The 26,104-nt window shown below is 31.9% G+C and overlaps 1 protein-coding gene across 4 annotated transcripts in view; it reads right to left on the bottom strand.

Moving 5' to 3' along the window:
* LOC106460244 (phosphatidate cytidylyltransferase, photoreceptor-specific-like) overlaps window positions 1–26,104 on the bottom strand; it is a 103,524-nt gene that overhangs the window by 8,361 nt on the left and 69,059 nt on the right. For 3 of the 4 annotated variants that reach the window (XM_013919928.2, XM_013919929.2, XM_022386909.1), the window contains 4 exons: window positions 10,386–10,529; window positions 6,409–6,540; window positions 5,860–5,963; window positions 1,509–1,673 (listed from right to left, as the gene is read on the bottom strand). In XM_013919928.2, coding sequence (XP_013775382.1) covers window positions 1,562–1,673; window positions 5,860–5,963; window positions 6,409–6,540; window positions 10,386–10,529 — 492 coding nt within the window. In that variant the 3' untranslated portion in view covers window positions 1,509–1,561. Of the gene's footprint in view, window positions 1–1,508; window positions 1,674–5,859; window positions 5,964–6,408; window positions 6,541–9,261; window positions 9,628–10,385; window positions 10,530–26,104 lie in introns of those variants that run through there. The other variant, XM_022386910.1, reaches the window with a different exon arrangement.

Genomic DNA, 26,104 nt, shown 5'->3' with positions numbered 1-26,104 from the left:
TTCTGAGTTGCATATCTAAAATAAATAAAAATCAAGTAAAGTACTAACTACACCCATACAAAAAATAGGATTAACTTTCATCGAGATCTTGAGAGAAAGAAAAAATGGAAGACCCACTCATGAATACTAAATTTATTTCATACATATTTTCTATTTATTGTTATAAAAAGTAACTAAATTTGTAAAATTTAGAAAATTGTTAGGTTATACAAGAAAAATTAAATAATGAATACTCAATAGCATGAACATGTCTCATAAACACAGCATATTGTAATCTGACAGAATATGCTGGTAAAAAATCTTCCCTACTGTGATAATATATTTTGGTGATAATTTAAAAGGCATTAAAGCAAGAAGTCTAAATGACTTGGAGATTTGAGCTGTATTAGCTTTGGCTGCAAGAATAAAAACTGTATAATTGTCTTTAACAATAAGCAGTCAACTCTAGAAAGAAAAACAGGGAATTTAGATTCATATTGTAATTTTTGGTGGTGGTTATAAGGTCATTCAAATAGACTAAGCTTGTACAGAGTATAAGGGAAAATAAAAAAAATGACAAGATATATTTTTATTGAAAAAACAAAACAAAAACTTTTGATGTTCATTTAGGAAGTTTAAGAGATTACACAAAGGAAATGTGAAAACTATAAGATGAAAAAAGTATATTTAATATTAACATGAAAATCTCTAAGACTAGTCAGACTCTCCATGAAGCCACAGAGAGATGTTTATTAATAATTCATAATTAAAAAACAAATTTTTGTGTACAAAAGACTTGTAATGTTTAATAAAATATTTTCAAATTTCATAAAGATACACTTACTACATTAAAAGTTATAGTATGTATAATTATATGGTTAAATGGTAGTTGCAAGGTTGGTCAAATTTTCAATCATCGTACAAAGAATATTACTTGTCAACTAAATGATCTCGATTTTTAAAGGTTTTTTACAGAAGAAATAAAATGTGGTTATATTAACAGATGGATCATGCAATCCTTTTTTCCCACAAGTTAAAAAACTAATTTTACAGCAGAAGATCTAGGATTTATTTATTCTTTTAACAAAACCTATTAATTGCAGTTTTATCTTTACACAACACTTTTATTACAATACTTAAAAAAGATATGAGAGTTGGAAAGTTATGTGGATAAATCACTGTCAAAGAAACCTGATAAACTGAATGCTTTTAGAAGGTAAATCTTCCTTCTAAAAGATCTTGGATTAGCAGTATTTGATGTGTGTTGTTAGCCTGGTAGTAAATGATTGGAAGTTTTTAAATACTCATTATTTTGTGACTAAATAATGCATAACTGTAGTTCAAACATTGAAATAAACAACAGTTTCAATAAAAGATTAACAAGTTTCAAAATGAAGCTATAGTGTATTTTACTTTGGTGAGTGCTTTTGTTTAGATGAAAGTTAGTTATTTCTTTTACACTATTCTAATTATTTATGTATAAACATTATTTAAAAATATAATGGATGCTATTAGAAACACCAACTTACCGATATAATAGACTTACATCCCAAAACAGGTTATTCTCATGTTCATGGTGTCACTAGAGTAATCCTTTAGCTATAAGAGAGTCCTTCAGGGCATTAAAAAATTCCAGCTGCTCATCTGCTTTCCAGTTGTGCACCTGCTGTAGTAGCTTTTGTAAACTAGGGGCTCTTTAGGAAAAAAAATGAAGAATACAAACACTTGAGTGTTTTTACTACATACACTAATCTATCCTATAGACCATATGTAATGAATTTGAAATGACTGTAACAAAAAATATTTTTTAGTCAATAGTTTAATCTTATATCTTGATGAATAACATGTTCCTACAAGAGATTCCTTTTTGGTTGAGTAAAATACCCATTATCTAAGAAGTACAGACCAACCAAGAATCAGTTATCATAAAAGGTTAATTCTTGAATTACAAGTTAAAAATTTTCCTGAAGGACCACTCCATAGGATTATTTTGTGACATATACTCCTATGTTTTAAGTGACTGGCATTTTGCTTATATATCACAATACTAAGTTGAACTATACAAGTAAATATATAATTGTCAGGTGTTATATGTATGTGTGGGCTGGATTCTTTACAGTCGATGTCTGTGACTTGTTGGAAATAAATTTTAACAATAAACAAAGAGCACAGAGTCCACTTGTTTTTTTAAAAAAATATTAAAACAAATCAAATGTATATACAAATGTTCATTACACAGTTAATTACCACAGTTGTATCCACAGCTTTAACTAATTGTCTCTTTTCATCAAACTCCACACAGGCTGATTTAGTTACTTTAGAGCACAATTGACAAGGCAAATAGTTTCTTCTCTACTCTGTTATTACAAGAAAATCTGTGATAATTCACTTTAGAAGTTGCCACTATGCACTCTTATGGCTAAACTCACAATTACTCAGTCTAGATCCATCTATCTATATAACTAACTCAAAGTACATTTTGGATGCGTATTTATAGCCCAACAGAGGCCTAAAATATTCTACACACTATGCAACACTATGATGCAATAACACTCAATTAAAACAACAAGAAAAACTTAAAAATTTCTAGTAACATGACATAATAATACAACAAGTGCCAATTCACAACAATTTAACCACACAACTTATGATTCACACAGTTATGTATACAAACCTGTGATAAATTATCGCTTGTAAAAATACTAAATTTAACATTCATGCACTATACTTAAATTATCTAAATCATAACACTTGCATTAAATTTAAACTGTGGTGTATATCTAACAATAATCAATAATTTCTTCATAGAGGTGTGGCAAACAATATAAGTGATTGGGTTAAATAAAATAAAAGGGAACTGAAAACTTTTTTTTTCATGTAACAAATGATAAGCTTATATTTCATTTCATGTTATTATTTAGTAAATATAGGGAAAATAAAACATCAAGTACTTAAAAACTATTACATATTTTGATCTCTATAAGGCTTAACTACATGTGATGACAAGTTGCAGAGGCTAACAAAATGGATACAATATTTTACAATTACACAAACGAAATTAATATCTGAATAACAGAAAAAACTAATTAACTTGAGATATTTAGTTGATATATCAAATATTTGAATCATGCTTTCTTCAGTTTAATATTATTACACAACACTTTTATAGTTTTCATAGTTAAAGATCCAATATAAAAGATATTTCAAAAATGTATAGCTTTATTTAGAAATTATGCACTAATTTTCATAAAAATAAGTGTAGTAATTTTAATTCCTGCTTGGTTTTGATTAACAAAACATAAAAAGCAACAAGGGACCTTTTTGGTCCACCTAGGTTATCCTATCCACTAAATTAAATTAAACCCTAAAAAACAGAAAAATCCCCATCAAACTAACCTTTATCATTCAAATGTTTATTTATCAAGCTTTCTCTTAAACTCACTTAAATTAACTGCATCCACCACATACAAAGGTAACCCATTCCAGAGGTCAATCACCCTGTTAGAAAAGTTGTCTTGGCTGAAGATGACTTTTTCCCTGCCAAAATTTATGTTTGTGTCCCCTAGTCTTACCATTCTCACCATTAAATATGAAAAACATGATGCATCAACATTATTAATTCTTTTTTTTCAAGAGAAAACAAGTTTGGAGAAATTAACTTATTCTCATAGAATAACCTTTACATCCCAAGTATTACCCTAGTAGTCTGCCCTCCTCTAAACCTTTTTCAACAATTCAATGTTCTTTCTGAGGTAAGGAACCCAAGAATGAACACAACATTTCGAGTGTGGTCTAATCAAAGATCTATACAATAACATTATAACCTCTTTCAACTTCTGTTAAATATTTCTGTAGATACAATCTAAAGTCATATTTGCCCTGCCACTAGCAACAGCACATTACTTGGATGGCTTAAGAAACTGATCAACCAGAACATCAAGACTTTTTCTTCCATAACACTGTTAAGGTTATTTCTATCAAAATTATACTCATAACTTATGTTGTGAAATCCCACATACATTACTTTGCATTTATTATAATCAAAAGCAATCTGCTATATATTCCTCCAACTTACCAAATAATCCATATACTTTTGTAAGGCAGCAACACCCAAAACTTTAACATCATCAGCAAATTTAAATAATCAATTGACCATTCATTAATCTATGTGATTGATGTAAATCAGAAAGAGCAAAGGTCCTAATAATGAACCCTTAGGTACCCTCACTAGTGGCATTAATCCAGTGTGACTGAACTTCATCTATAACAACCATCTTATTTCTTCCATCTAATCAGTTTTCTATCCAATAAGCCAACCTATCCTCCACACATACAGAAAAAACATTTTTGACGAGCCTTTTATGTGGCACTTTGTCAAATGCTTTCCAAAAATCCAGATACACCACATCCACACTTGTACTCTCAACTGCATAAGCAGTAACCTCTTCAAATAATGTCTAAAGATTAGTTAGGCAATATCTTCCCCTCAGTGAAATCATGCTGACTATCCAACAAAATTTTAAACTTTGTTAAATGAGGTTACAAAGCATATTTCATCAGACTTAAGAACTTTTCCCACCACTATGTAACACTAATAGGTCTATAATTACTGGGACAATTTTTATTACCTCCCTTAAAAAGAGGAGTAACATGGGACAATTTCCAATCTTTTGGCACTGCCCACTATTCAAGGACTTAGAAAAAATAATAGCAAGTGGCTCATATGCCCAATCCTTAACTCTTTTAAACCCCTTGAGTAAATATTCTGGCCCACATGCTTTATTATTCTTTAAACTTCTTAATTTTTGTTAACAAGTTCAGATTAATGTGATCATCTTGTTCAGTCTTGTTTCCACCTAACTACCATTCAGAGTGAAGAATACTACTTAAATCTTCATTAGTAAAAACTGAAGAAATAGAAAAATTTGATAACCCAGTCACCCCATAATCATCAGATATCAGCATTCTGGTATCATCGCTCAAAGACCCTACTCCCATTCTAACATTTTGCTTACCCTTAATGTATTTGAAGAAATAAATCCTTAATCTTTATTTTTACATTTTCTGTCAACTTTTATTATTACTCAGCATAAACTGACTAGTATAGCTTTTTATTAGATTCGATATTTCTTTAGTTTCTGTGTTAATATAATTTCAATTGGGATAACCCTCATTTTAGTTTCGGTGACAAAGCAATCTAAATATTCTAAAGCAGCATGGACCAACAGACACCTTCATAACTGAATTTATCCAGCCTGTAGATTCATTATGAATTACCTATTTCATTTCAAGTTTATGCATTAAAACATTTCTATTTACAAATAAATTTTAGATCCTCAATGCTTTCATCCTCTAAAGCCCAGCCTTACATAAGGAAAAGGATGGATCATCCTGTTTTAGAGTAATTTTATTACTGTGTACCTGATTAGAAAACCAGTAATAATGCAAACAAGTATTATATATATATATATATACACACACATATATAGTGGGGGGTTTTTCTTTATCTATCAACAATATAGTAAGTTTTTAAAACAAAAGGAGTTGCCTAAGTTTTCAGAAGGAACAAAATAATGATACTCAGACAAAATATAGAGCAATTTATCACTGATGTAACAGGTGTCTTGATGATACATATTGAATTTATTAAAAATATTTTTGTTTCATATTTTACTTCATAGCTGATAGATATAGCAGAGATTAAATATATGTCACACAAAAACATCTACTTTTTCTTATAAAATGTCAAAAAAAACTTTCAGATCTGACATCAAACTATCAAAGATAAATAATACAAAAGTGATACAAAAAAGACAAAGCCAAAGTTTACACATCATAAAATGTAAATGCATCATTTTTAAAACCATAAAATCATCCCACCTGATAAAACTGTGAATGTAGACATTAACAAATGTTGCCATGAGAAACTGACAGTCAAACCTGTCCATGATTCCTCCATGGCCTGGAATGATATCACCAAAATCCTAATATTGAGAAACATTTTACTATTTAATCATGATGTACTCTATCACATACAAAAATAAAGAAGTTTGAGACAGATGAAACAAAAATGAGCAATCTATACTTGAGTTGAAGATACACTTTACTATAGCCTCAAACCAAAGTACATTACATGCAAATATTGTCTTGAGATTTTTCACTATTTACCCTTTATTAAAAGTGTTTTATGACAGAATAAATAGTGTTTAAGTTTCCCATGGCTACTGATATTGTGTCATACATTGAACAAATATCAAAGGGTTGTAGTGTAAATATTTTTCAATAATAATAATAAAAATCCTGTTGATACTCCAAAGTAAGAATTTTAGCAATTTGGAAACTGTCAAAAATTCCAGTTATATGAAAATATTACTTACATGCTTTTATCTTTACTTTACATATTTAGTATGTAAGATAGAAATATTGTACCTTTAGTTTAAATGCACGCTTAAAGCCACTGGCAAAAAATCCTCCAAATGGGCCAATTATAGAACTGAAGAGAGACAGGGATAATGAATGCAGCACAAATGGATATAAAATAACTGTCTTGGGAAGACCTAGCTACAAAAAATAATACAATTATAATTAATGATAAGGAACTTTTAAATAACAGATGACAAGTTTTAGGATGACAAACAGGCTGTTCTTTAATTTACTTTATATCTGAATTATGTTTCAAACTGGCTTTTTTTATATCAAGTGTCAAACTAATTTAACAGGAAAACATAATATAATATACTGGTGATACTTAGGTCAGACTATATCATTTCTTTTAAACAATTCTTTACTCCATCATGATAAAGAATCACACCTAAAATGCAACTATTTCAAAAGTAAGAATAAGCAAGATCTGTACACATTTATTTACAGCATAGTTTGATACTGACTTTTAATAGCATATTTTTAATCAATTTTGTGTTTTACATATTAAACATAAATTCCTAAACAAGATAATTAATTTGTAAATACCTTTATGTTTCATAAGATTATATTAGACAAGTCTGTGCTATCAGAATCAGTATTTAATGGGAGTTTATTCATACATCCAGTCTCATAACAACTACACAGTCTGAGACCATACAACTGCTCTAATTTTTTAATACAACCAACACAGTTTATTATAGTGCTACACTGCACTCTCATACTGACTTGCCCATTTTATTGTATAAGTACAGTCTGTGAAATTGGTAGCTTGTGCACCTGTGTCTACACTCATCATTCACTATTCTATCAGGATGACTCACTGCCTTGTCCCAACTTGCAAATAAACAGCTTTATACAAGTAAGCAGTCTAAGCAGGTGAAATGTAGATACTGGTAGGGATGGTGAATCTGCTGAGTGAAAAAAACATCATCCAAACTTATTTCCTGGATATCATAATATCAAATGAAATAGCCTTCATTTGAAACAGGTGCAATACTTCCTACACTAGAAGAATTATTGTAGATAATGTTCATTTTGATGAGGATGACAATGACATAGATGAAGAACAGAGACTAGGGGTAAGATTATAGGATGTTATCCTTGGATAAAATGGACATCAGACTTGTTTACTGAAAGTCAAATGGTTTGAAAGTGTTACAGAACAAGCCAGGTTATCTGTTTTGATCAACTATCACTTGTTAGGCCTCAAGATGCCCACTGTTGTCCTGACTACTTCTTGAACAGGTATTTCCTCTTGATGTAGTGGTTTTGGTTGAAGTTAGGCCTCTCATAGCTCAAGTCCTTAACACTGTAACAGACCCACTTCTACAAGCACTGCAAGAGGTCAGTAGTGGTCCATATCTTGATTTGTAGTTGAAGACAGACCTCAAGTAGCTCAAGTCCTTGACACCAAGGTAGCCACTGAACTAAGAGACCCACTTCTACAAGTATTGTAAGAGGCAATTAGTGGCCCACATCTTGATTTTCATAGCATGTCATCCCTAAATTTTGAAGATGATGTGGCCTGGTTAAGGTGGACTAAATACCAATTCATTCCTGTGCATAAGATTGAAATATATGTACAAAATACAAAACACAGAAACACTAGAAGAGCTCATTCTATATTTTGGATTAAGCTAAAAACAAACTTGTGCTTCTGAGAGATGGCGAGTTTTTTCAATATATTTGGAGACAATAAAAAACAAAGGCAACAAAATAAGGATAATAGTTTTAAGACATTCAACTCATCAGTAAGTTGCTTGCATCATAAACTAGTTCCTGTTGTGGCATAAGTGATTTAACCCTTAATAATTGTTGAATACATACTACTGAATACATAACAGTTACTTGGGATACTATCTACACTTCTTGAGTTTCAGTGTAGAACATACAGTGTCCATTACCTGTTCAATTTCATTTTCCTCAAACTTTCAGAGGGATGTGTACTCAATACAATTGGCCCATCTGCTGGAAGAAAACTAGTTCCTGTTGTGGCATAAGTGATTTAACCTTAATAATTGTTGAATACATAACAGTTACTTGGGATACTATCTACACTTCTTGAGTTTCAGCGTAGAACATACAGTGTCCATTACCTGCTCAATTTCATTTTCCTCAAACTTTCAGAGGGATGTGTACTCAATACAATTGGCCCATCTGCTGGAACAAAACATACTGCCACCATAACTGAGGATATCACATCAGAAATCAATCAGTTAATGGAATGGTTTGAGATGGCTAATCTAATGATTTCTAATCATGGCTTCATGATATTATCAAGATAAGGAAAAGAATGAGTTATGAGGCTCTAATGCTTTCTTACTTAACTCCTGGTCAAATCCAGCATGATACAGAATGTGTTTGTTTTTTGTAATTTTGCTCAAAGCTATTCAGGGCTATATGTACTAGCCATCCCTAATTTTGAAGTGACTGAAACGGAGGCAGCTAGTTAACACCACCAACCCACTTGAGCTACTCTTTACCAATGAACAGTGGTACATAAGACAGCAATGAAGACAGGGTAATTACCAAGTATAGAAGAGTAATAGAGTTGTGTCATTGAAGACTGAAAAAGTAATTTTTACTGTCTGAAAGAGTTACTGATCTTTTCATTTATTGCTTAGATAAGGTTATTAGTGGTAATAGTGATGTTGAGATAGATAGAAATTTAGGCGAGTCCATGAAAAACAGAATTAAGCTTGTCAATATGATTGCAGATTTTGTTGAAAAAAAGTCCTTATTCTAGAAGAAATGGGTTAGTATGAATCTGTCTTCCTATTCTCCCATTACAAATTATCCTATATGTCTTCCAAAACTATCTCTCTCCAAGCTCGAATCATTTCTGTATGGTTTGTTTCAACTTAAAAGTAGCCTTACCTTATATGAAGCAACATTTGGATGATAAGTGAGATTATAATACTGCCTTATGTAAAGATACCTTCCATGGGCCTTTACCTGGCCAACTAATAAGAGTAAAGGTGCATTAAAAACACAGAAGTAGTACAATGTATTATTGATGGATCAGTTATTCAGATTTGTCTACATTCATTGAAGAACCATCAACATCATCTACTAGTGGTAGTACTTCTGTATCAGACCCATCTACAATTAGAATCATCAAGGGATAATATTGTACCTTTTCAGCTGGTTGTGCCCACATTGGATCTATACTGTACCGTTTTTATTTTTTGGAATTTTGCAAGATAGAGGTTTCACAGATCCACCCTACACCAAAAAGTTTGAAAAAGCAGGTTAGCCAAGCACTGGAGCAGTAGAAATGAAGGAGGTGATGAATATAGAAGTAAAACCTCATAGTGACACAGCAATTGATTCAATAAGAATTGTTAAAAACAAAAACATCTACGTCACTCCTAATGGAAATGGAATAATATTCACAACCTAATTAAGCATTTGATAGCCCTAATAACCCACACAACTTTTTGCCCATTGTGACTTTGAATCTTAAACTAAAATGAGCCTACAGGTGTTAAAAAATTATTCAGGATTTCTGAATTAAGAAGACTCTAGCTAATAATCTACATAGAGTTCATCAATTTGGCAATAGGCCAATAATAACCATCACACTTTGAATTACAATTGTTGTTAATCATAAATTGCCTAACAATGGCCCACTCAAATAGGCTGAAACATTAGAGTATTAAGTGCTAGAAACAACTGCACTGTAAAGCTGTTCACAATTCAATCTATTTTTTGTTGTTTGCAAATATCACTCCCATTAAACTTAACATTATTTAAGATGTTTCTCAATTTTTCTATTCTAAAACCTACTTGTTTGCTAAATATTACTGTGAAATTTTATAAATTAAATACAAAGCTTAAAAAAAAAGTATATGTAAAAAGTATCACTGTAAATAATACGAGCCTATTACTTTTAAAATTTAAATTGATGACATATTAATTATATTTGAATTTTATTATATGGAATATCAACATTTATTGAGAAAAACCTAGTGAAATCTTACAAGGTCGAATATTCCTTGGAGTAGCATTGGTAGACTATACTCTGTTGGCTGAAACAAGGCAGAAGGTGTACAGTCCCTTGTCAATTTTTCATCAATCTCTATCGGGCAGACAAAGTAATTAAAATGGCACATTAGATGGGATACCTATAAAAAGAAAGTCAAAACTGGAGTGACATTCAAACTACTATTTGTAGAAAAAGAAACTACAATTATTGATACACTACCATTCAAAGATATGCAAAAATAGATAAAAAAATGTCATTATCAAATTGATAATTTTATTAAATGTGTAGTCTAAGACTACTATATACAAGCTGAAACTGAGTGTTTGGCAATGGATTCTGCACAAACAGTTTATCTCAGGATAGCAAGTGGCAATCTTATTCCATAATGTGTTAACTAGGTCATCTACCACAAGTTTGAATAGCTCAATAACCAAACATCTTGGGAACTGTTTATTAACACATAAAATGAGATATGCAAGACAATTCATAAATGCTGGACAAGTAACATTCACATGATGAGTGGTAAATCCAACAGGCAACAGTAAATTCCCATCTTCATGGTATTGCTTGCATAAGTGGTATTAATTATAAAACTACTAAGGAAAAACTCATCAACTAACTTGACAGTTAAGTAATTATAACTGCAACACAGCAAATGACAGTGTCACACATTTACAATAATCAACAAAACTCTATGTTACAATCTAATAAACACCTTGCACACCTAAATTATGTGACTTTTGAGTTACATCATATACTGTAGTTTAAGCTCGGAAAGATGATTGCACAAAACATAAGTAGTAAACACACAAGTTATTACTAACACACATTATTTGTGTGTAATGTAATAAGTATGTAACAGTATGATAATAGAAAGGATGGACCTTATCCAAATAACAGCCTCAAACATTTTTTAACAATGAACTGAATTGTGGGTAAAGTATCAGATTGTTCCTCAACAGCATCCTGGCACTACAAATCAAGAAGAAACTTCAAATCTCTCCCACAAAGTAAAAAACCAGGGGATTTGCCAGTACTCCCACGAGGAACACTTCTCAATGTAAATGCTAAGTGTGGTAAATAATTATCCCATTAACTGTGTTTGAATTGAACCAAAGATGGTTAGGTAAGGTGGAAAAGTTCTAAAACTTAAAATGGCAAGTAATATATCTAAATTTCATCATGTTTCAAAAGCACTGATTTTGTAGATGTGCAATAAAAAAGACAAATGAGAACTTGCTTTTTAGATAGACAGGGTAGTAGTCTTACTGACAGAGGTGTTTCCATTTATTAACCACCTTCGAGAGGAACTATAAAAAATTAATAGGCTTTTAGAAGCTGATATTACATTTATGGAAAACGTATATAAACGTGCAGAATTTGTTCAGAATGCAAAGACCAAATGAGGAAAAAAACAACAAATATCTAAAATGCCAAAGTACTGTGAAATGTCTTTTTCTTCTGTTTTTCTATTTCAGTTTAAAACAGCTTTTTAATCTCCTTTAAAAGCTAGTTTCATTGGAGATTAAGAGCTGTTTGATACAGAGTAAACTATATTCTGCTTGCTTTCCATATAAATATATGTCAGGTAATGATTTTGTGCCAACAGATACCTGCATTTGAAGGGTGAAATAATGCTAACTTTAATTCATCACATATTCTCCCACCAAGAAAAAATGTCAATCCTTGGATAAGAGCTACACATCCAATTGAACAAAGTGAAAAGGATGTGTTCAATGACAAGATGTTCATTCACTTGCAGTTTGAAGGTAGTTAAAAAGATGATAATTCCCATCATGATTGAGTATGATTGTACACTGGTGACACAAGAACTGAAGCTACTTTTTCATCCAAGCGAGAAAAATGTGATAAATTAGTTGATTTTTGGCACAATCATCTTTAGGTCCCTTTGGCAAACTTTAATTAAATCTGTTTTGATTGAGTAAATTTAATAAGTCAGAATCTGATGCAACATACTGATAATCTCCTCTTCAGATTGTTAAAAAACAGTATCTTCTTCAATATCACAATCACCTCAAATATACTTATGAATGGAAATACATTATGCTAATACAATAGTAAACTAACAGACAATACTTAAGAATAATGTAATGGTTATATTGATTTTTTTTTGGGGGGGGGCATGCTACATATTTCAATAGTGGTCTGTCTTCTTCAGATACCTGACCTAGTTTTACAAAGACAAAATGAAGACTTGTCTAGAACTCTTTCATTTCATTCAGGTGGGAACCTAGCTATTGTTTATGTAATATGTTATGGCTGCTTTAACATTCCATAAAACTTAATGGTAAACAAAAATGGTTTATACATAAAATACACACACTGACATGCTAAATATGCCAGAATTAACTTGTAAGCAACTTTTTGATGCCTATGTTAATTTATGTTTTAGCTATTCATGAACTAGAAGCATCAATGAATCACAAGAAATTCACTGAATTTTCCTAATTTTTATCTGTAAAATTAAATTCCTTGTTGTTTCTCAGGCCGGGAGTGCACAACATAAAATTCACTGACTTTTCCCAGTTTCCCTGATCCATGGGAAACACATCTATAGTAATTTACTGTCACTGTAAAGCTTAAGATCTTAAAAATTATAAAATCACAGATGGCTCTATAATGTACTACTAATTATACGAATAACAGATTTTTCTGTATATCCATACCCTAGTGTTTTAGAACCTTGGCTAACAGTACCAATTTATAATCTATTGAACAACACAGATGTAGAGAAAGTAATAATCTTTTCCAGCACATATATAACAAACAGTCTTTCTTTAACACTTATTTATAGTATAACTATGTTGATGAGTACTAAATGTTAAAATAACCTTATGATATAATGAAACATCTTTTTGACTTTTATTAGTTACATAAAACCATGTGGAAAACACCTCAATCAACAGCCTTGGTATAGTTAAACTTATAAATCTTGCACCTTTTAAATATTTTTCATATCACTCACTTTTATGAATTGGTAAAAGTGAAACAACAGATCAACACTGGTCCCTGGTTAGGAATCACTGCCCTATTATAATAATACTGGTCAACATAAAGATCTTTAAAATGACCAAAGTCTAGGCCAGGCTCAAAAATATTTCTCTTTGCTGTAACCTGACCAATCATCTGAAATTGGGGTCGACTGAGAAATTTTTTTGACATTATGACCTACAAAATTTATATTTTCCCTAATTTCTGCCAACATACCAAACCATCTAACAAAATTTGTCAACTTTAAAATTTTCATTGCCATATTGTGGTTAGAATATTTTTTCCTTGAAATTCATGTAGTCCATGTCAATGTGGGAGGGAATCACCTCATTACCAATCAACAGGCCAATGCTGATTGGCCAATGCATTGAGGTTTGGCAACATGGCTTATCTCATCTCTAGGACCCTTCATGGTAAACTAATAAATGCACAACCTAGCAGGACTACAGGGGAGAATTACTATTGACAAGCATACATCAACAACATGGCAAACACAAGTCTGTTCAGTGCATCTGTTTCCAAAAAATGTTCTCGTGGCTTGAGGATTAGGATCAAAAACATATTAATTCAGATTGGAAACTTATCTATGTGGAGAGAAGTACATGTATATTTACTTGGCAAATGAGATGAAACAAAAGAACAAACTATGAAATTGTTGGCAACAGTCAATTCCACTTCGTTGAATGGAGGTAACTATCAACCAGCAAGTGTGTGTCGCAAAAGAATTTGAAATTTCGCTAATTATCTTCATTGAATAAATGTTGATAGTAACTGTATTCATGATTTAACACGTTATGTTTTAGGTGATCACAGAACTAGTGGTTTTTCAAAAAAATGTTCTGCCAAGCAGTTTTTTAAAAAAAGATTTAACTACCCATCCACATTTTAAATCTGTTTAGGGTTACAGCAAACAAAAATAATTTTAAGCCTGACTCTACTGAAAATCTAAATTTATCAAAATGTTGCTATAGATTGAGCTTCTGAAAGTGATATATCTCATCAATTAGAAATAACTTTTGATCAGAAAATTTATAAAATAAACATGATTTGCAAAGGCTATTCGAAAAAAAAATTCAAGGACTTTCCATGGTTAAACTGTCATTTTCAAGGACCTAATTTATTGATATTACTAGAATAGGAGCTCAAAAAAAATTAAATAGGTAAAATTTTAGCAATGACACATAGTAAATACAAGTAAAAGAAGAATTTTCAAAACACTTTTATTCCTTTTTTGTGTGTATACTTTGCAGCCAATTGGAACATGTGTTGATAATCATCACACTGAAATGAATTTGCATTTTCCTAGCATACTTTCACTAATAGCCACGAGCTATAAAAAAAAAGAAAAAAGAGAGATTATGAAACAAACCATTAAAACAAATTATAAATGAGTGTGCTTCACTGAACAAACCACTAACAAATTCTTCATCATTTACAGTCCCCTATGTATATTTCAACTTTTCCTAACTTAAGTTTAATAACAAGCAAAATCAGGTATAAACTGACAGTATTTAACATCAAATTTCTGACAAATTAATCTTACTTCTTTCTTTGGTCAGAGCTCAAAACTTCTCTAGTATGTAACTAAAGCCAAAAAATAGTTCTTGAACATATTATTGCAATGTACCAATAGTGCAATAAGTCCACTTGTACTTGACTGGCTGTTGAACACACACCACAACATTTCACAATGCCAACAAACCAAAAATTCACACTGATATAGTTACAGAGACCACTTTTGAATTGTTTAGTACATTAACAATGTTATATATCACATGGTGTTTCCCAAATAATTACATTCTATTATTTTTACACTTTTTTTTTAGTTTACTGCTTCAATTCTACCTAACAAAGAACTTTTCAAAGAACTGGAAACCCCATGGGTCAATAAACCCTTAATATTTGAATGTGTTGTACAGCAGGGCCTGGAAAGACTAACTTGAAGTAGCTGGGTTGGTCTCAGCTACTTGAATAATTTTACAAGATGAATATGAACTATAAAGAAAGTTGAAGTAGAGTATGTACTTCATTTTAAGATCTTTTATACTTTATTGAATACTTCTGTCATTTTTTTAGAAAAGGGTTGAAGGTTGAGAATAATCTATAGTATAATTTTTAAGGGCAGGAGGAACTTTTAGTAGAAATATTTTTAAAGTGATCTTATTTATTATTATTTTTCTACTTTTGACATTAGAAGAACTTTTAAGGGTAACTGCCTTTCCACAAGTGGCTGCAGACAGTGAAAGGCAGTAGGAATGGAGATGTTGTGGGTATAAGCATTCAACTCTGCACACTTATTTGATTTTCCATGACTGTTAACTAGTATTTCATCTGCATTTGGATTTTGTCTGATAGATGGGATATCGCCAATGTTTTTGGGTGCTATCATTACAGACAATTTCCATTATGACTTTATGGTTATGACTGGAAAAGTGCAATGAATTTTTAAAATAAAAATCATTCTAAGGCTTAATATATATTAAACTCATTATTGTTTTATAGTGCTGATCTTAATTGCCTATTTACAACTAATGTAATTAATATAATAATAGTTTTGAATCTCTTTTCTTTACTGTATATATATATATTGTTTTCTTTAACTCCTACAAATATTTCAAACATAGTTATACAATGTTTAGTTCTCACACTATTTGTTACAATACAAGATGTTCAAAATAAAGGATTTCATGGACAGAGCTAAAATACCTATCTCTTAATTTTCACAAACAAGAATTCTCCTACCATATTTTGAGTATCAAGTTTATTTAGGTCTGTGGAAAATTTAACATCATACTTGCTATCATTTACGAGACAAAAATTTTACAGAATATCATAACCTTTTCAACACTAATACAAGTATGCCTTAGATATTCTTTCTTTACGTATTTTTAAAAAGGAAATAATGAATGTCTTTAGCATATTGAGTGACCATTAGTATTACTTTTTTTGATAGTTATTGTAAAATACACTAAAACTCTGACATATAATACAGCATGAACTATTAATTTATATAAAATTACAATTTTAGTATTAACATGAAATTCACAGAAAAATGTACCTCTAATATAAGCTCAGCTTTGAGCTAATGATTTTTTATTCATGCTGAGAAATAGCTCTACTTTTCCATTTCTTTCCTCTCCAGAGGTTTCAATAAATCTTTCTTCTTTGCAAAATAAATGCATACCTTCACATGCTTATAGTCCATACTGTCATATTCATGGACCAATCACCATCTATCACATTGTACTATTTCCATAAAAGTCACATTCTCTCATGTAGAGGTATCTCCTTGAACTTCATTTTAATTCTCAAGTGTTAAATTCAAATACAATACTACCTACGTCTCACTATGACATTGAACACTTAAAGAGGAGGGAACAGAGGAAGGAGAAACATCTCTCACTCCTGGGGACAAAAGATCAAATGCTGCCAGCATCTTAGTAAGCACAGCAAAGTAGAGGAAAATTAAAGTATACATAAAGATATATGTGCCAGCAAATTACAATGGTCCTACAGTGTGGGTTAACTGTATATTCATGTAGTTGATCCATTGGACCAAAATCCATATCTGTGAAGCTATACATATAAATGTTTACTATAATTTTGAATTTACTATATGTACAGTACTGTGCAAAAGTGTTAGGACAAGAGAATATTTTGTCATTATTTCCATTTCATGGGGCTAATTCTTCTATGCCATTACAGAATGTAAATTTCAACACCTATGGTAATGCTTTACTGATCCCTGGTGACAACTGAATGAGCCAGGGTAAGAATACTTATCATTCTTTAGAAATAAACTTGTACCAAGGGCATGTCATAAGGGTTCTGCTTGAATGAACATACTGATCAAACTTAGGGTCTGAAATAACTGTCATGGTACCCCATGCAGTTTCTTAACTATATAGAAAGGAGCTAGCATATGGTACTGGTATATGCTAGAAGAAATCAATTTAATAGCACTCCACAAATAAATCTTGATAAAAACAGTGTTTAACACTATATATTAAGTTTTGTTATCATCCCATAGCTCAAAAAGCATAGAGAATTGTCAGTAGAGCAGAGAGTTCACATAAAAGTTTTACGTGATGCTGGTTGGTTGCTCCAACAAATTGCTCTAGTTTTGAAATGCTCCCCAAGCACTGTCAAGTACACCTTAGACAGGTAAATTTGAAAATAGGAAAGGAAAAGGCAGAACACCTAAGTTCAATGATACTGATGTTAAGTATCTTCGTTTATGCAGCCTTCGGGACAGAAGGAAGACTGCCACTGATCTGAAGCATGAGATAAACGACCATGTACCTAATGACAGTAAAGTGTTCAGATCTACAGTATCAAGAAGACTGAATGAGAATGGAATATCTGGTAATTAGCAGTTAAAAAACCTTTACTTCAATCTCCAAATATTGTCAAGAGACTCAAATTTGCTAAAAAGTACAAAAACCGAGCTGTTGATGATTGGAAAAGGGTGTTATGAACGAATGAGTCCAAGTTTGAAATATCTGGTTCAAAGCGTAGGTTGTACATTTGGCAATAGAAAGGTGAAGATACCTCAATGCATAGCACCTATGAACTATGGGGGAGGCAGTGTGATGGTTTTGGGGTGTTTTTCTGCTGAGGTGACAGGAGATAATTGCAAAATAGATGGAATAATGGACCAGCGCAAGTACCATCAGATACTGATCCATCATGGTATACCCAGTGGTTTGCGTATTATTGGTAAAGGATTCTACTACCAAGAACATAATGACCCCAAACACTTATCCAATCTATGCAGAAATTACTTAGCTAAGAAAGAAACTGCTGGAGTCATTCAAATGATGCAATGGCCCCCACAGAGCCCCAATCTCAACTCAAATGAGCAGATCTGGGACTTGATAAATCAAAAACTTGACAATTAAGTTACTTCAACAGAAACTTTATGGGAGTGTATTAGAGAAATTTGGAGTAAAATCACAAAGGACACTTTGATTAAATATGTTGCAACAATGCCTGAAAGACTGTCTGTAGTGATTAAAGCAAAAGGAAGATATACAAAATATTAACTGTTTGCCAAACTCAAGCAATTCCACTAAATATGCAGATTAATAATAATATTTGTCCTTTGAAAGAAGTTTGAAATCTAATTTTTGACTTTGTTCTTACACTTTTGCACAGTACTGTATCTTCAAACAATTTGGTTTGCCTTTAATAAATATTAAAAGTCTGTTGCACACACAAAATCAGAAGTTTTAATAAGTCAATCTGAGTGCAAAGTGATTTTCATGTTGTAAATAAAATACTTATTTTTTATTTTATACTTTCATATCCATTTGCATAACTTCTAGCACATCCTAAATGAATATCAAGTTTTTTTAGTAAAACTATATTTTTTATTTTCTCTTCTTGATCACTAACTGTAGCAAAATTAATGTATAGTGAAATGAAAAGTTTAAGAATATGAAATAAAATGAACAATACCTTATTTAAATTCTGTGACTGTATCATTTTGTTTATTTAGACTGCTTATTTTCTTATCTTCAAATTTCAACTGTAAACTTTTTCTCATCTGTTTTCTTTTAACTGTATGGTTTTATTGCCTGTACTTTGGACCACCATCCTTCATTAAACCAATAAATTAAAGTGATAGGTGATTAACCATCTGTCATACATGAAGATCACACCATACATGATTTGCAATAGGGAGAATAAATGAGCTAAACTTCTCATTTTCTCCAAGTTAATTACTGAAATAAAAATTCATGCATCTTCTACTTGTGTATTTATAGAAAACAAAAATATATGTGGCACTAGAATATAATATCTCAAAACTACTATAATTTACTATAATGTAAATCAAATAAGGACACATGGTTTAGATGACTGCTTTAAAAGCTATGATAAGATGGGAAGGGTCTCTCTGAAGGTTTTGAGAGATTTATTGATATCACAGCAAATTAAGAAGTTAAGAGGTTCTGGCTTGTCATTACCTGTAGTTTGTGTTTCAATCCTTGTTGGACAACCTGAAAACTATATTACAAAATATAGAAAATCTATAGAGATAATTTAGAGTGCATACATATTACCTGACACAAAGAGATGAAGATTGAAAATTTATTTAAATATTTCCTTTTTAAATTAAGAAATTAAAACTTTAAATATAAAACTTTGAATAATAAACTGTTTTGATATCAAGTTTATTAATATACATTGATAATAAAGTTGCTTAATTAAGTGTTCAATGTAAGGTATGAAATAAACAGAATAAAAGAATTTAGTATCATCACCACTTAAACTGGTTAACCCTACCGACACAGGTCTACCCATGATCACGGGTCAAAGGCCATGTCATCACGTATGTGTAGTCTTGGTATCAAATTGTAGATTATAATTCAAATTTTAGTATCATATATTAGTTGATTTCTTAATTTTCTTAATAAAAAAAAACACACACCTAAATATCAATCTTTGTGTGTCACATAGTATGTTGAATGCAGCACTGGCTCAAATTAGATATGCATGATGTCCAAATACAAAGTCTATAGTCTCTTACAAACTAGATACTCTACTTAATGATACTGACAAGATAGAATCTAAGAATCTCCTATCCTTTCTATTTTCTGAGATATTAATACATTTATTGAATCAAACAAAGTGGCTCTGCCCATCTCTCTCCCATTTTTTGAAAATATTTGCTTATGTACACCTACTTTGCCTAATGATGTGTATATAACCAACTGAAAGCTCAATGTCCCCCTAGTGGTTTTCACAGCCTCTGCAAAGTATGTGCATGAGAAACTCTTTCTTTTTATGCTTGATTCCAAGTGGTAAGGTAAGACATTAGTGATCTCAAAGTTATAATTTTCCTATACTGACAGTATTTCTGATAGGTACGCCCCTCCGCTCACAAGATTAGCTATTCTCATCTAGTGCTGCCCTCTATATACAACGTTTTTCTTTACACATGCCACAAGCCTTCTTCTCCCCCTATTGGAATCAAATGATTCCAACATGTCTCTCAAGTAAATCATCATGCGTCACTTCTCCACCAATAGGGGTGTGACATACTCGTAATGCATGTGACTCCCTCTATATGCTTCTACCAAACTATCACTTTGAGGTTTGGCAGAAGACGTAAGCAATGGAGGAAAGTAGGGAAGTGTGAGTAGAAGGAAGTACCTATCAGAAATACATTTTCAGTATAGGAAAATTATAACTTCTAATACAGTTCTTCCCTTCACTCACAAGATTAGCTAGAACCCCACATTGATTAGGTGGCAGGACAGGTGCAAGGGAATGACAAAAGTATCCCCTGAAAGCATCCAAAGGATACCCTAGGAAATAAGTCAGGTCCGAAAATCTGATGAAGTGAACTGCTTCACTTCTGAACCAGGTATATTCTTCGCCCATCCGTGAAATGTGTAATAGATAAGGGCAGAAAAAGAGGAACACATCCAAGTGGGAGAACTCTGTGGCAGGATAGTGATCCTAACCATGTAAATATATATGTAACTCAATCCCACAAAATTTAAAAGTGGGTAAAATAATGGATATTTACCTGTAATACATGCCACAAGCCTTCTTCTCCCCCTATTGGAATCAAATGATTCCAACATGTCAGGTGTCTAGGTGTAGAGAGGCTAAGGCACGATGGACTGTAGTTAGTAAGTCAAAAACATCCAAAACCCATGCCGCTGGGTTCACCTCAAGTTCAAGAGACCGGGGGGGAATATAGAACCACACACTCTCTTCAGAATGACACACGTGTTAGCTTTAATCTATCAATCTGGGGACCTGACATCTGGTATCAAAAGGATGTTTATATAATAAAAATCAACTCCCCCCCAACAGAGAAAATAACTGGAAACATCCAGAAAGCAATAACATCCTCACAATAATATACAACAATGGATAGCAAAAAAGGACTGAACCAGAAAAATCACCCTTACCTCCACTGTGACCCACAACACAGAAGGAGTATGATTGAGGGATGAATTTTGACAACCATAAACATGTGTGAGAACTTATGTTGATTGGTTCTACTCTAAATCCAAAACCAGCCACGGGGTACAGTTTTTCACGTGGGGGTAGGATGAGGGCTCCCAATCAAAGGTGTGATCTGCAATTTGATGTCTCACTCCTTTGTGATTGTATATTGCACATTGGAGGATAGCATGTCACAGAACACCCCATGTGTGGAACCCAGTCAGTAGGTTGCCTCCACGGATTACCACCCCAGTGGCTTAGAACTGGAAAGTGGTAAGGACTACCATACTCCACTAGAAGAAAAGGGGGGTGAGAACGAGGTGTAGAGTCGAGAGGAATGTCATCACATGAGATAGTGCAATGGGTGACCACGAAACCCTATTTTGAAAAGAAGACCATACCGATTTATTCAATACAAAGCATGACAAAGATGGGCAGCTATCCCCTTCTGCTATACCCATTCAGTCCATGGGTGGTACCAGTCTGGAATGAGGAACTTTATGAAGCAATTAAATCATGAGGTTATTCACCTACAAGTGATCTTGTGGAACACCCCATCTCAACAGTGAGCATTGCAAAGCCATGGAAGATAAAGCACGAGTCAACATGGCTGTACAGTGCAGATTTCAAGTTGAAGAATACCTGGTCAGGCACCATTTGCCACAGAGCAGGATCCATATAATGAGTAAATGAAGCAAGAGCCCCTGAAAGGAAAAGTATAAATATAAACTTACCCAGTCAAATTCATACTGAAGCCTGAAGAACAGCCACAGGTGGAAGACAAAAACCCGATGAAGAAGAAACCACGAGATGGTGTAAGTAATAGGAGATGAATGTATTAGGTGTAGTTCACATACCTGACTGTAGAATTTCCTACATTGGCTGAAAGAAGTGAGATGCGAGGGAAAAGGTGAAGTGTCGAATCTGATGAGAAGACACCTGGATCAAATTCCAGGAGGAATAATCCAATCGAACCAAAAGCCAAACTCAATTGGTGAGAGTAGAAGAGAAAAGATCCCAAACAGAGGAAAACTGCCAAGGGATAAAGAGTCAGGAATGAATGTAGCAGTTAAAAATCAAACATGAAACTTGTAAACAAACAAAAAGGAACACGTCCAAGTACAAGTGCTGCCAAAAGAGGAGTGACAGTTCAGTAGAGGCATAAGGAAGGAGTCGCATGCATCACACGTCACACTGCTACTGGTGGTGAAGTGATGCTTGGGGATTTACATGAGAGACATGTTGGAATCATTCGAGCTAAAGGCTTATGGCATGTGTAAAGAAATAATTTGCATATAGAGAGCAACACCTTATCGTAAAATTAAAATTTTTTAAACCCAAATACAGCTTAGTTACAAGCGTGATAAATTATGGTGGAATTCTATTGTATTGGTATAGTAATTTATGATTTTTTATTTCAAAATGCATATAAAAAACCTAAAAAAATTTGATAAGGCTTAGAAAGTTACGGCAAACAGCAAATCAGTACAAAGTTCATACCTAAAGGAGAAAATTGTTTTCTATACTTTTTTATTTACTGTTCTATGTCTCAAGAAAAATAACTGAAATTTAAAAACATATTTGTATATAGTAATAACATATTATAACTGAAATGTGACTGCATTTTACAAAATACTGGTCCACTAGAACACAGCCAAGACAGGTCACTTTGTAATGGCCAGTTTTATATTTTTAGATACAGTAACATGAGTGAATGTACATCATGTCATTGCAACTTCTGTAATGTTGGTTAGGCATGGATGAAAGGTCAATAAAATAAAAATAATGAATATATATATATATAGATGTATAATGTTATGAAAATTCAGCTATTTTCGTATTATAATTTGTAATCATTCTAGAAAGAAAAAAACCTAATTTATATATTTTTCCTAATTTTTTATGGTGGTTATGAGGTCGGTCAAATCAACAAAACCCATACAGAGATACAATAGTCAAAATAACAGATAAAATATAAATTTTTCTCTTAAAAAAGGTTTGATAATTATCAGAAGGTTATAAAGCTTTTTCATGTGAAATTTGAAACTTTTCTGATGCATAAAAGTATTTTTAATCTTAAAATCAAAATTACTTTGCATGTTGGATAGTCAATATTCGAAAAAATAAAAAATGCATGAGAAAAACTACTTAAAAAAATCTTGAAACTTAATAAAATTTTGTGTATGATTGCTTTGTAATGTTTACTGATAATCTGCAAACGTTTGTGAAGTTAACCATGGAGGGCAGCAACAGAAACAGGTTCTTGCCTCAACTTTCCATACATACAAAAGAAACATGCCCACATTATGAACCTGTGGAAGAAAATTTAGACCATAAACGATCATCTGTGCCATAAGCATCATAAGCAAAAGGACAATCAGTCTCCTTGAAACTACCCTCAATCAAATGAAAAAAAAAAATTAAGGAGCTTCACCAAATTCACTATGGCAAAGGCATATATAATGGCATGAGAAAGTTGATGTCCCTTCACTCAAGCATTTACCATCACAAATACAAATTCCAGAGGTTTGAGAAATAATAACACCCTGAAATAAATTCTTAGAGGGACAACTTGTAACCTCATGTTTAATAATAACATAAAATTAAAAATTCATGTTCCCAAGTGTTTGTGAGGGGGAAAAAACAAACAAACAGAAGTTCTAAACCATTCACATAAAAAAAAAGAGATGTTACATTGTGAATGTCCTATAAGTACAACATTACTGGCAATGATCATATAAAAATAGTTTGCATACAGGAATACAAAATTATACAGATGGAATAAAACAAATTGAAAGTGGAAAACCTAGATCTATTTCTTGGCACAAACCAAGAGTCATTAGTTCAAGGCTATAGCAGTGGTATAGCATTGTTTTTGAATTAGTACATTAGTAACACTATTTGTTGTAGTTGTGCTAACTATTGTTGACATTTCATTCTTTTTATTATATGATCTTATTAGTGCAATAAGTTCAAAGTAATCTTAAAGTTATTTGAACATCATAACCAGTAAAATTTAATGAAACTAACTCTAAAGAAAAATGGAATACAGATTTATGTACAAACTGAATAAAACAATTGTTTGCTATTTAGATCCACACGGCTTAACAGGAAGAGACCAATGACAGCTGACTTCACATTACCAAATGTATAATTAATTACTTTTACTTGAAAAATAAGTATGTTCTAGCATATTTCTGCTTGCGTTAAATTTGTATTAACTCTCTCAAGACGAAGTCTGTTGAATCAACCTAATTCGCAACCACTTTTTTACTCATTATAGTTTCTATACTATAAATTTTAATATACAAAATATGGCAGATTTTTAGTGAACATAACAAGCCCTTTTGTACACAAAAGAATTACATTTTTAATGAAGTAATTTTACTAAAAATTTGTCTGTAAATACAGACAGAATGTCTATATACTAGTCTGAAATGTAAATGATTTTCATGCTAAGATTAAGAATACTTTTTTCATCTCAAAAATCTCAAATTATATTTGCATAATATCTAAAATCACCTAAATTTCAGATGTTTTTCCTCTGTAAAACTATATTTTATCTGTTATTTTCTCTACCCTAATTCTGTACAAGGTTGGTCAATATGACCAACAACATAACCACCTTAAAAAAAGAGAAGTCAAAATAAATCTAAATTATCTTTTTTTTTCTTTCTAAATTTGTTTATCCTAAGTAGCTTTAAACTCATGACTGTATACATCTGTTTATACTTAAATTTGTTTTATTGCCCTTTCAACCATGTATAACTACTATTCACATCATTATAAGTTGTAACTCACTTGGTTTTTGTTTGTTTTGAATTTCCGCAAAGTTACACGATGGCTATCTGCACTAGCCATCCCTAATTTAGCAGTGTAAGACTAGAAGGAAGGCAGCTAGTCATAACCACCCACTGCCAACTCTTGGGCTACTCTTTTACCAACAAATAGTGGGATTGACCGTCACATTATAATGCCCCCATGGCTGAAAGGGCGAGCATGTTTGGTGGGACAGGGATTCGAACCCGCGACCCGCAGATTGCGAGTCGAGCACCCTAACCAAACTCACTTGGTTATGCTACTGAATTACATAATGTATGAGCTACTCACTAGGGTACCTCATGAAAAAACATTATTATTATTATTCATTTCACCTATTATTATTATTCATTTCAACTAATCTAACTTTAATTAACATAAAATATTTCCTATTTCTATATTTTAGTTACTCCTATAATCATGAATAAAGAATACACGTGAAAAACAAGAAAAAGTACTTATCTGGGTCTTCTTTTATTTTTTTTTGGTTGACAGCACTTAACCCTACTTTTTTATACTAATGGTAGTACTGCACTAAATCCTTTTTTTTCAACTAACCCTTTCCAGACGGGTCATGGGTGAAAGGCCATGTCATCGTATTTGTTGACTTCTATTCAAAATTTTAATGAATTTATGTCATTAAGTTTGGTATCAAACTGTAGATTAAAATTCCAATCTTAGCATTATATCTTACTCAATTTCTTAATTTAAAAATATATCTTAAAAAACACATTGATTTTTGTGTGTCACCTGATATGTTGAATGCAGCACTGGTTCAAATTAGATGTTTGTAATGTCAAAATACTAATTATATATTTTCATACGAATTAGGAACTCAAATTACCGATATTGGCAATCTAGAATATAAAATAAGAGCCTCTTATCTTTTCAATTTTCTAAGATATTGCTCATGTAATA

This window comes from Limulus polyphemus, unplaced genomic scaffold (genome assembly GCF_000517525.1).
Source record: "Limulus polyphemus unplaced genomic scaffold, Limulus_polyphemus-2.1.2 Scaffold734, whole genome shotgun sequence".
Taxonomy (NCBI): Eukaryota; Metazoa; Arthropoda; class Merostomata; order Xiphosura; family Limulidae; genus Limulus; species Limulus polyphemus.
This window is presented reverse-complemented; position numbering and strand designations above follow the sequence as displayed.